This window comes from Sapajus apella, unplaced genomic scaffold (genome assembly GCF_009761245.1).
Source record: "Sapajus apella isolate SASKATOON/1434 unplaced genomic scaffold, GSC_monkey_1.0 scaffold89, whole genome shotgun sequence".
Lineage (NCBI taxonomy): Eukaryota > Metazoa > Chordata > Mammalia > Primates > Cebidae > Sapajus > Sapajus apella.
In genome coordinates this window covers 1141484-1154143 of record NW_022437029.1, presented here as the reverse complement: position 1 = coordinate 1154143, position 12660 = coordinate 1141484, and the positions used below count along the sequence as shown (strand labels likewise).

The following is a 12660-nucleotide window of genomic DNA, read 5'->3' as shown; positions in this document are numbered from 1 at the left end:
TGTTACTATAAGAAATACAAAATTCGTGTTTCTAAAACTTGGTAATTTTTCTAAATGATTCCCTTTGGAAAAAGAAAAATAAGTGTCCCATTACTTTCTAAAATCTGGTCTCTGGAGCAGCTATTATACTTAGACTGTATCTAAGTTAAATTTTCAGCTACCTTATTTTAATTAAAAATACCACCATTGCTTACACTTACAGGGCACTGAATTTAGTGATATACATATCCTACATTTATATCTTTAAAAGTTTTTAAATTTTTTTGTGATAAACAGTTAGGATGTCAGAATTATTTCTCTGTAATAGCAAAACACCTGCTTTGAGAATATGACTTTGAACTTAACCATCATGTGCTCTTTTGCCCCAGGTTGTAGAAATGTACTCTAGTGGAGGAGACCTTCACCTAGAACTCCCAACGGGTCAACAAGGAGGTACCAGAAAACTGTGGGTGAGTTGCAACCTAGTTTTCTCTTGTGTGTGCTCCCATGAAACCAATTATTCTTAAATTGGAAAATACTTAACTCCTTATAGGCTGAACAAATATGGATGACTTGTCTTTTAATCATTGTCTTAATGTGAATTTATGTCAAGTACATGTGAGAATTGGAGGAGTGAGTGAGGAAAGAATATAAGTAGTAATTTTTGTAAAGGGCAGTGAATAAAATTGGTGGGAGTTCTACCCCGCTACATGGAAAGAAAGTAACTTCAGCTATTCTTTCTCAGAATTATGTTGGTAAAGTTGTCTCTGAATCTAATAATTTATGATATGGTTTACACATAAAAAAGAAATCTTAAGGATTAAGAAAAAGTAGGAAGAATCCATTATGTTTTTGAAGGTAAGCAATTGAATGTTCAGGTTCACTGTTGGTAAAGGAGATGGGATTTGCAGAGGGAACCTAGTCAGGCACCTGTGATGATTATAAAATTTTTAATTCTAGGCAGGGTACGGTGCCAGTGGCTCACACCTGTAATCCCAGCACTTTGGGAGGCCAAGGTGGGAAGATCATCTGAGGTCAGGAGTTTGAGACCAGCCTGACCAACATGGTGAAACTCTATCTCTACTAAAAATACAAAATTAGCTGGGCGTGATGGCACATGCCTGTAATCCCAGCTACTTGAGAGGCTGAGGCAGGAGAATTGCCTGAACCTGGGAGGCAGAGGTTGCAGTGAGCCAAGATCATGCCATTGCACTCCAGCCTGAGCAATAAGAACAAAACTCTGTCTCAAAAAAAAAAAAAGAGAAAGAAAATGTTTATTTCTTGAAGGTGATCTGTATTCACCTTCAATATTGTTGAATATTTAACAATATTAACCAAATTAAAGAATAAGAGAACCTTATTTGTAGAGGTTTTTGCCATGTGAGAGTTTTAAAAATGTTTACCATGCTTTAATCCATGAGGGGCGAAGGCAGTTGTGGTCAATTCAGTTCTGTACCCAGGTCACTCAGATCACTGTTCATCTGTAATTTAGAGGAACACAAACTTCACCACCAAGAATAAGTTTTGAGGATCAGAGTTTCTTTATTAACCAATATTATACACACACGGCCTCTTGATTCTGTTTTCTGACCAGTCTTGACCAGGGAAGAGATGTGGAGATTACATTTTTAGGATGTTAGTATGAACATTTAGAAACAACAAGCCAATAATTTGGTTAATTCCTGGAATACAGAAACACACTAGCAAAAAGAAATATGCAATGGACAGTTCATTTATATCTTTTCATAAAAACGTTTCACCTTGAAATTATAGTGGTTGTGGACACAGGGAGGGGAGCATCACTCTCTGGGGTCTGTTGGGGGGACTAGGGGAGGGAAAGTGAGGGGGTAGGGAGTTGGGTAGGGATAGCATGGGGAGAAATGCCAGATATAGGTGACGGGGATGGAGGCAGCAAACCACATTGCCATGTATGTACCTATGCAACAGTCCTGCATGTTCTGCACATGTAACCCAGAACCTAAAGTGCAATAAAATATATTTAAAAAAGAAAATTATGGTGGTTGATGCAAAAATCATCTATAAAACAATGAGGATTAAATTCAGACTATTAAATCTGTGCGTATTGTGATTCTAGATAGAAAAACTAAAAACTTCCTGTCAAATGTAATTGGTATCTAATAAATAAATGTAAAAGAATTCAGATTTCTAAATAGTCAAGAATGATAACAGAATAGCGTCATGTTTTTGTAGTCCTAGTGGCTGCAAAAAAAAGATACAGTAATTCTTATTCCTACAAACCTAGACTGAGGAAAAAGCCAATGGGCTGTGATCTCACATCCAGCCCCATTTTGGTGTACATGAAAAAGCCCCGTAGACCAAGTCAACTCCCTAGAGTTGGGGAGTGGATGGTCCATCCCTCCAATCCTAAGAGAGTTTCAGTCACCCATTTTCTACTTTGGGACTAAAAGGGGAGTAGGAATAAGTGAAGGCCGCTAAGCTCTAGAACACAGGGATCTCCTAAAATAAGCTGAAAGATTTGTGCAGAGAAGAAATTCCAGCAGTCCCCAGCGAGCCATATTGTTCTCAAACCAGGAAAGAGATTATACCTCAAAATTTTTTTTCCAGTAAGTCTTCCTTTTAGTGTGTAAGTGTTCTCTCATTATAGGACTGAAAATGTGTGCTGTCTTACACAAATGCAGTTGGTAAACCATGGATTAGCTTGAGAAGCTTTGCGTTGTTACGTTTCAATGAAAGAGAGTCTAAGCCTTGCTGGTTATCATTTATGGAGATTCTTGTGGACTCCTAGAAAAGTATTTTCCTCTGATGGTGACATTTCTGTTGGTTAAATCTCAACACTGAGTTATATACCCAAGCACCACTAACTAGCATGTTAAAAAATAACTGATTTTGTAGATTAGTTTTACCTTTTAATGATGATTTTATAACTGACAATTTGTTTTCAGATTATTTGACTTCTTTTAGTTTGCCCACTTTACATTTCATATTTCATCAATTCTAAACAGCACATTTTTCACATTTTAAAGTTACCCAGAATTGGAATGTGTGTTATATATTGGTTTAATTACAATGCATTTCTTTTTCAAAGGTATATAAAATACCCATCTTTCTGTCGGTGTCATTTAATTCAATAAAATATGGTGGTTTTGCCACATTACAAAAGCTGTGCTATATTATGGTCTGTTAACTTGTCAGGAAATTCCTCCTTATGAAACCAAGGGAGTGATGAGAGCCAGTTTTTCTTCTAGAGAAGCGGATAATCACACAGCCTTCATAAGAATAAAGACTAATGCTTCAGACAGCACAGAGTTTATCATCCTTCCTGTTGAGGTTGAAGTTACAACAGGTTAGTGGAAAACTGATGAAATTGAAAGTTGTTTTGTTTTCAGTATAGTTTACTCTGGCAAAGTGAAGAATAATTGTTGACTTTTCTTTTTTCCAAGCTCCTGGAATTTATTCCTCAACTGAAATGTTAGATTTTGGTACACTAAGAACACAAGGTAAAAAATCTTTTAAAAGAGTCTTTATAGAGTTGTTTTTTTTTTAATCCCTGTATTCAGTGCTGAATGACTCTACTATACTTTGTAATTCAGCTTTAAACATGATTTCTCAGTGGGTTGCATGATCTCGTAGAAATCTCCTTTTCAGACTCAGCACCTTTACAAGTTTATACCCCATACCTCTGAGGGGTGGGCAGCGTTGCTTACCAGGTTGACAAAAAAGGCCATGGGATAATTGAAGTTATCTAAATGGACAATTGAGACAGAAAGTAGTTTTCTAGTTTCTTAATCCAGTTATCCATCCATTCAGTTATCCTGACTCTTTTTGTTTTGTAATAGTAAAATAAAATCAAAATATTTGCTTTTGGATTTTATTTAGATATGAGTTATTAAGTTACATTATGACAAAATGTTAAAAGTTTATTGCAGCTGTTCAGAGAATTCAAATTCTAAAATTAAAAACCAGGTAAAGATTTTTGTTAAGGAAAAACTTAAGAGTACTTGTAATTTGGGATCTATATGGACTATATATAATAAAATATAGTTGTTTAAGATTGAAGACCACATGTTTAAAAATTAGATTTGCTTTTAATATATTTTTACATTGTAAATTATTAATTGCTTCATTATGTTTTGCTGGAAAACTAAAAGATTAGTAGTGTCTGAGTTTACTAAAAAAAAAATAATAATAATATTTTGAGGGCTTGGCATGATGGCTCATGCCTGTAATCCCAGCACATTGGGAGGTGGAGGTAGGCAGATCACTTGAGGCCAGGAGTTCAAGACCAGACTGGCCAACATGACGAGACCCCATCTCTACTTTAAAAAAAAAGTACAAAAGTCTGCTGGGCATAGTGGTACATGCCTGTAATCCCAGCTACTTGGAGCAGCGGGAAGGGGGTGGGTAGGGGACTGAGGTGGGAGGATCACTGGAACCCAGGAAGCGGAGGTTACAGTGAGCCAAGAATGTGCCAGTGTACTCCAGCCTGGGTGACAGAGCAACACTCTGCCTCATCAAAAAAAAAAAAAAAAAACATATATTTTGGGGTTTTTTTTAAAATCTGGTTTAAGAGGGAACAGTTCTTAGAATAGACAGTGTCCTTAGGAGTAAAGCAATTACCACCTAATGTTTCTTTTTATTAATGTCATTGTATTTCACAAATTGATAGCTTCAATTTGATATAAGGTAAAGATTCTAACTTGGTTAAAAAGCACACCTTTTTAAGAAATATTTCTTTTCCTCAATTTTAACAGATCTACCAAAGGTTTTAAACCTTCATTTATTAAATTCAGGAACAAAAGATGTCCCAATAACAGTAAGTTTTTACTTCTGTTCTTCCTAATTTTTGTAGTCTTTGTTTTTAAATATATGACAAAGTTAAAAATAATTAACCCTTACTCTAAAAGATTTCTATTTTGTGACGACCTGGTGACACTTTGGTTCTAAGTGTGATGTGAGAAACCTGCTCTGTCCCAACCACCCAGATTTTAAGGATGAGAGAGAAATAGGCAATCTTCTCCAAGGTCAGTTTGAACCAAAGTTCGTGAGCTTCTTAAACAGGCACAGTCATATAAAAGGCCTGTGGATTCTGATAAATCTTAAAATCTGTGGGCCATGTGGAAATAAAAACAGGTTATAAGGATTTTATCAGATTTGGTTATAAGGGTTAAGGTATGGGCAGGAAAGAGGAAAAAGAGTCAGATGAGTTGAGAAGAAAATAAGCAAAAAAATATGGTAGATAGTGGTAAAATGCCATTAACACTTGTCACAGGCTCCCTAACTAGCAGCTATTGAGCTACCCTAGACAGCACATTATAAACTGAAGCCCTGTCTCCCTCACACATACATACAGAATAAGTGACTTTTAGGCCATATAGTGGAATGGAGGTGCCATTAGATAGTTTTAGGCAAAAAAGTGATATCTAAGTTTTGCCTTGGCCCACAATCTCTCCCTGATGAGGTCCCCAAGATATATATATATAGGGAATCATTATATAGGAAAATAGAACATTTTTATTATAATTTATGCTGATGCCAGAAACTTCAGTGAACTGATGAGATCTTGTGGGTTTGAGATTTAAGGGACCTTTGTCCATCAATGGCCAAACCCAGATTTTATCACCAGCTGGTGGAGTAAACCAGAGAGAGGAGAATATACAAACCCCAGTGAGGACGCAAGAGATGGGCCTCCCAGGTAACCACATTCTGATGTGCAGTGACCTTCCTTACTAGTGGGATTGGGGGGCAGACAGTTTCCTCATACCTGACCTAGCATTTCTCCTAATGTAATTTGGGGATTTGCTGGGAAGGTGCCTTTACTTAGCCTAAGCAAACCAGCCTAATTTTTTATATACAGTAAATGAACTGAAACATATCTTTTTCAATAAACATTTTATAGAAAAAATGAAATTGGCAATTAACCCTAAGAATCTGAATGAAAAACTAGTATTCAGTTCACTTATAACATGGAATTAAATAGTACCATGCTTGTGCTTTTCTTATTTACTAAGGAGTTTTTGGATACATTGTAAGTGAACATTTTTGCTCTTACTGGGTTAGGCACTATGCTAATACTGTTATGTAATAAATGTACTACTTTATTTAATACAACAATCCTATAAGGTGCAGCGGTCCTAGTTTTCCAAATAGGAAAACTGAGAGCTTTTTTTTTTTAAATGACTTATACAACTATAAAAAATGCAAAAGTAGGCCAGGCATGGTGGCGCATGCCTGTAATCCCAGCACTTTGGGAGGCTGAGGCAAGTGGATCACTTGAGGTCAGGAGTTCAAGACCAGCCTGGCCAACATGGCGAAACCTTGTCTGTACTAAAAATACAAAAATTAGCTGGGCATGATGACACACACCTGTAGTACCAGCTACCGGAAAGCTGAGGCAGGAGAATTGCTTGAACCTCAGAGGTGGAAGTTGCAGTGAGCCAAGATTACACCACTGCACTCCTGGGCAACAGAGCAAGACCCTGTCTCAAAAAAGTAAACGTTACAGGAAACATGAAAGTATATTAGATATATAATGCCTCTTAGCAATCATATCTTTATGAATATATCATTTTAATTGCATAGTCAATATTTCTGTTAAAAACCTATATATCCGTATATCTGTATCTCTATTAATATAATACATTTGTACCTACCTATATGTGTGTCTTTTATAATATTCAAAGCCCAAACTGCCAGTGTTTTGGTAGTTTTGTCTTATTTACTCCTTCATTCACCCATTCAACAGATATTTAATGAACATCAGCTATATGTCAGCTGCTGTGTATGCTAAGAACTGAGAATATAGCAGTGAATCAGACCACCAGGGTTCCCCACCCCATCAACCTCACTTTTAATCATGGCTTCCTGGAACTCCGGGAGATATTTAGATTTTATTCTAAGTATAATGGGAAATTGTTATAGGAATTTAAACAAGAGAGTGATATCATCTGATTTATGTGTTGTAAAAGGTCACTGTAGCTACTTTGTGGAGAGTGAACTACAGACATGGAAGGGCAGAAAGCAAAGGAGACCACTTGGGATCTGATTTAGCAGTCAGCCTGAGAAATGATGGTGATTTAGACTTTCCACCTTATCAGCTATGGGGTGAGCCCACCTACAGTGGAAATTGATTTTTAAGAGCACTACTTAAGGTTCTTCCTGTGTGTTTCAGCATTTCTGCATAATTCACCAAGCTTAGAGACTGATACATCTTTAGAAGGGTTCCTGCCTCCTTCTATTTCACAAACATAGAATTTTTAGAATTTCCTAAGCAGTGCTAGAAGCTGGAGATTTTTCTTTTTTTTTTTTTTTTTTTTTTTTTTTTTTTGGTGCTGTGACTTGGATACGAACCGAGGTTGCTGCGGGCACAATTTTTTTTTTCATTCCCCTACAGGGAATTTATTCTCTTTCTAGATCTAGGATTACTAAAGCAAGCAGTTCCAAATATAAGTTCCTCACCTGCTAACGGACAGGATACAAGAGGTCCAAACTCTCCTAGTTTGTCTAAAATGCAACTTTGAGAAAATGGCTTTTTTCAACATTTACAAAACAGTAGTGCTATATAAATGATGGAATAAGTTTGCCTGAAATGTCTTCAAAGGAATGTTTGCATGAGGTTTCTTTTGGTAATTGACATATTGGAGTCAGAATATCAGCTTAACATGCTTTAGTGAATTTGTAAACAAATTATTAAAAATACAATTGTTAAATGCTGAAAGATTATTTTCCTTGTTTGCTCAAGTGCTTTTATAAGCAGTTTTAGAATTTTCTGGACCCTTGAATCTCACTTGAGGGTTACTGAGCATTAGTTGGGTCTGAATGTCATGAGAAAAGCCTGGAACTATATTTAGAACATAGGTGAGTTTGCGAGCTGCCCTTCCTGGGAATCTTGCCATAGTGTTTCCACTTCTTGATTATCTTTTAAGTTAGCAATAGTTAGTCACTAATATAAAACAGGTGTTTTGTATAAATATGCTTACTACAAGGTGATGATTGTATATTAGTTCTCATTTAAAGCCACAGAATGAGCCAGCTACTTCAGTGTTTTGTCTTGGGCTTGTTTGTTTGCTTCGTTTCTGTTTCCCTGGAAAATGGATCTTAACAGTTTGGGTTTGTTTTTACTTAACAAGTGACCAATTCAGACAATTTGTATAAAACATGGGTTGTCAGTTGAATATTTATCTGCTATTACTGTAACATACTTTAAGGTAGCAGTACTAATGTAAAGTTTTTATCTGATGAGGGAAATCTTAAAGTGGTGTGTTTCATATGAAAAAAATTTTCATCAAGTATTTTAAGTTCTTACTACTTATAGTGGCTATATGTTAACCAACATCCTTGCTTAGCTATTTCTGGCTTGGTGTTGTACAGGCTAACACTCAAAAAATGTTGTGCTTGTTACTGATGAACTGCCACTTCTAGTCTTTAAGTATGTTGAAAAATGGTCAGGCCTTCATTGTTGCTGGATCATATTCAGTAGCCAGTGAAGAACTTCAGGAGCCGTATCTGTGGAAGTCCTCTGCGCAAACTACAGAGCTTCGTGTGATCATGTCTCTAACAAAGCTTGGCCTCAAGATAAAAGTGGCTCATTTGCAGAGGAAAAAAAGCAAAAATTAATTGAATCACAAAATGTTGTAGATGATAGGAATCTCAGAAAATAGTCTATCCCCTTAGGATTTTTTTTTTTTTTTTTTTTAAACAGAGTCTTGCTGTGTCTCCCAGGCTGGAGTGCAGTGGCGTGATCTCGGCTCACTGCAACCTCCACCTCCTGGGTTTAAGCAGTTCTTTACCTCAGCCTCCTGAATAGCTGGGATTACAGATGCCCGCCACCACACCTGGCTCATTTTTTTTTTAGTTTTTAGTAGAGACTGGGTTTCACCATCTTGGCCAGATCCACCCGCCTCAGCCTCCCAAAGTGCAGGGATTACAGGTGTGACCACTGTGGCTGGCCAGGATTTTTTTACAGGTGGGAAAAGTGAGCCCCAAAGTAGATGGGCAGCTGACTCAAGCTCACATCTCTAGTTAAATATCCTTTTGTTGCATAAAGTGATGCCACTGGATTGTCACATATACTTCTGTACTGATTTTCTTTTCTTTGGAATAAGCGTTAGTATGGGTAATACAGTACAGTAAAACCAAATGGAACTTTTCCCAGTTTGCAGTTTGTCTTACAATTCAGACTCTGCTTTGTTTTGTTATACACACACACCTTTCAGTGAATGAAGAAATTTGTATTTTAAATGTTGCTAATAACAGCAAGCTCTTGGTAAGTAAAAGTATTATATGAACAAATCATTCCCAGTCCCAGCTAGAGATCCAAAAGCAAATGAGGAGGAGTTCTTAAAGAAGAAAAAGGAAGGAAGTTAAAAAGAGTTAAAATGCCAAGAGAGCCTGAGGCCCACAGAACTATCCTTAGGGCCTTCATTTCAGACCCTGTGAACAGCCCAGGACTAACCCACTAATGGAAAGGGAGCTGCTCCAGCAGTATCTTTGATCATTATTATATAATCAGATTCATTCCCTGTGATCCCACACACAGCGCACAGGGATAGTTCTCTCTCTGCACACTCAAGTGCGAAATGCACCTTCAAGAGACTGCCCTTAAATGTTCTGTTGAGGCACATTTTACCTTTATAAATGGGCTGAAAAGAGCAGACAGGGAGCCAGGGGAAAGAACATAGTGACTTGCTGGATTTGACTGTGCCCCTGTTAAGGGGCTTGCCTGATAAGTTTCACAGAAAAGGACAATGTTCTCTTCTCCAGGAAATGACAGGCTTTGACAAGTTTATAAAGCCATTCCAAATTCAACAAATATAACCCAAGAGGATTCAGACCAAGGTTAAGATTCAAAGCAATTATAAAGGAAGATTTTTTTAAATCAAGAGTTGTATATAGTACCACGATTTTGTGATACATGCTTGCGCAACAGGATGTCAGATGAAGGGCCCTACACCGAGTCAGGAATCCTTGTTTCAGTCCGACCTGTTGATGCCTAGCTATTGAAACATCATGTTGCACATTTCATAGTAAAACAGAGAAGAAGGTTGGAATCTTTTAAGTCCCTTCCAATTGAAAGGGTTTTATGTCAGTGAGGAAATAAAAAATAACTGTACCTTAAACTGTATTTTTTAAAAGCATGCTCTCCAAGTACAAGCTTTTCCTGTTTGTTTTTATGTAAGCTTTTTGACTTCCACGCTGAACATCCCTGTGGTCTACCTCACTGCTCAATCTCATAGCCAGCAGTGTAGCCCTCTCCCTGAACAGCAGCATGCCTCACTCACAGAGCCATGTCTAGAGAGAAACAGAAAATGCCATTAGAAATGAATTGTGCAAAACCACCCTGGCACTCAGACACCAGCTCCAAGTTCATGTTTATTCTTCACCATCATATGGTTCAGATATTACCTCAGTATTGTGAATTTCTTTAAGAGGGATCCATAAGTCTTTTCCATGTTGCCTTCTCCAAATGAATTAGGTATTTATTTGGAAAGTAATTACCTTTTTTAAATGTTTTATGTACTCACAACCAATGTAGTTGGTCTTCAGGTACTTACATTTATAAATCTGTCATGCCTGTTTTCGTCTGGTCATTTTCTTTAGAAGAAAGATATTCTGATGACATTAATTTGAAGTTTTTCCAGTGTGGCCTACTCCATTTAAAGAGACAATATAAGTTAAACTTTTCAAATTTAGAGTCCACTTTACTTTTCCAGTATCCTTTCCAGTATAAGGCAACTGAACCATTAGACTGAAATAATGCTATGTGTGTATTTTTGTTCTCTTTGCAGAGTATTCGACCTACACCACAAAATGATGCTATAACGGTACATTTTAAACCAATTACATTAAAAGCATCAGAAAGTAAATACACCAAGGTTGCGAGCATTAGTTTTGATGGCAAGTATTCACCTTTTTCTCTCTGATAGAGTGATGTTATTTTGATAAACTAGAAAGCATCTATATTGACATCTTACTATAGAAATCCAAACTGTCCTACCATTAGAATTTATATTACTGCTTAGGTTGATTTTTTTTTTTTTCTTTCCCCTGAAAACTGTCATGAACTCTTGATTGATTCATGAGAGAAAATACCATAACTTTATAAAGCTAAATCAGTATTAGCAATAGAAAAACATTAGCAAATACATTAGGATTAGAATCATTTCCATAATCTGGGCTAGACTTTTTACACATATATCTATTTTAATTCGCCTTAGTTATGAAGTTACTATATATTCAAAGTTCAGAAGCATGTTTGAATATGAGAGCAAAAATAAAAAGTATTGTTTGTAATATTTTCATATATTGGCTTTTATAGGCAAAGCAGATGGCCCTGCTTAAGCTAAAATAGTAGACTTCATGGCAGAATTATCCAGTTAGCTATTATTTCTAATGTGTGTAGTATGCATTTTGATACAGTACTTGAAATGTTATAGTATAGAGCCAGACTATACCATTTTTATAGCATGTTTTTATTCAGTTTTGCCTACTTTAGTGGAGCGTTCATTGAATTTGCTGTCAAAACATTTTTAAAATAATGACTTAATGGCTGCTTAACCGTATATACAATTAAATGAGAACCAAACCTCTGAACAGGGCTTTTCTCATAGGCACTCATGCAAGTGAGTAGCTGCTATAAAGCTTAAATTTTGGCTTTATGATAAAGCCACCTCTGCTCAGAGTCCACGTGGTAAAGCTCAGCTCAGATGAGAGTATTTGATCAATGAGTATAGGAAGGCACTGGCACACTTCACACAGTGTTTATGAGAGCATCTGTACCTGCTGCTCACTGTGGAGAGTTCTGTGGCGGGGGGGTAGCCTCGGGGTTCATCCTGTGAGCTCAGTGATGATTCCTAAGGGATGAAAATCACAGGTAGCATGCTTCAAGATATAGTTGTCAAGAAATAGTATTATAGAAGATAATTAATGCCATAGTTATTTCCACATCTGTGGTAAAGTATCTTCTATGCTGCTGAGAGACCATTTGTGCCCACCAGTGTATCAGAAGGTACATTGTCTTCCCTTACAGAGGAAGAGGCAGCTAATGGTCATTCCTGACCTCTGAGAACTTTTAGGATCCACCCTTCACATACTTGCCAGAAAGTCCTCCACATGCTCTGCAAGGGTGAAGAGCTACTCTTCTCTAGCTCCAGTATTGACCACCCAGTGAATGTTTCCCTTCTCGAGATAAATGTGATATCATTAGTGTTGGTTCTTCTGAGATCTTAGGCTCTAAGATAATCGTTTCTTAGAGAAATATATAAAATTAAATACAACAGCAAAAGGGAAAGCATCTTTAAGAGCAAATGCTACCTTTCTTAAAAGTGGATTTTTAATATCATGTGAAAACCCCCACCATTCACCTCTCCTGCCACCATGCTAGATCCCCACACAAAATACCTCTGAGATTGCTGTGAAAATCCGTCAGGAAGTGTGTTTTTTTTTAACTTTTAACATTGTTAAAATGCACCTTACATATGTATTAACTCTACAGTGTTCACTTATCAAACATCTTTGTCTCCAAAAATCATTCTTCATGCTTTTCAACTGAATTTTCTTGAGATTTTTGTCCACTTTATTTGCTAAAATATAACATATAACATATAAAAATTTTATATTTTATATAAAATATAAAATATACATATAATGTCATGAAATGCCTAAATGTGGCCCTTGTAATCAGTCTTAAATCAGAACAAATAG

At 36.6% G+C, this 12660-nt stretch overlaps 1 protein-coding gene across 6 annotated transcripts in view; it reads left to right on the top strand.

Moving 5' to 3' along the window:
• The window catches only part of TMEM131 (transmembrane protein 131), a 240839-nt gene that overhangs the window by 165857 nt on the left and 62322 nt on the right, over window positions 1–12660 (top strand). For 5 of the 6 annotated variants that reach the window (XR_004261859.1, XM_032255357.1, XM_032255359.1 and 2 more), the window contains 5 exons: window positions 369–449; window positions 3154–3304; window positions 3402–3458; window positions 4713–4774; window positions 10746–10854. Coding sequence is in view for 5 of the 6 variants with exons in the window: in XM_032255357.1 (XP_032111248.1) it covers window positions 369–449; window positions 3154–3304; window positions 3402–3458; window positions 4713–4774; window positions 10746–10854 (460 nt within the window). In the remaining variant the exon portion in view is untranslated. The remainder of the gene's footprint in view (window positions 1–368; window positions 450–3153; window positions 3305–3401; window positions 3459–4712; window positions 4775–10745; window positions 10855–12660) is intronic. The other variant, XM_032255360.1, reaches the window with a different exon arrangement.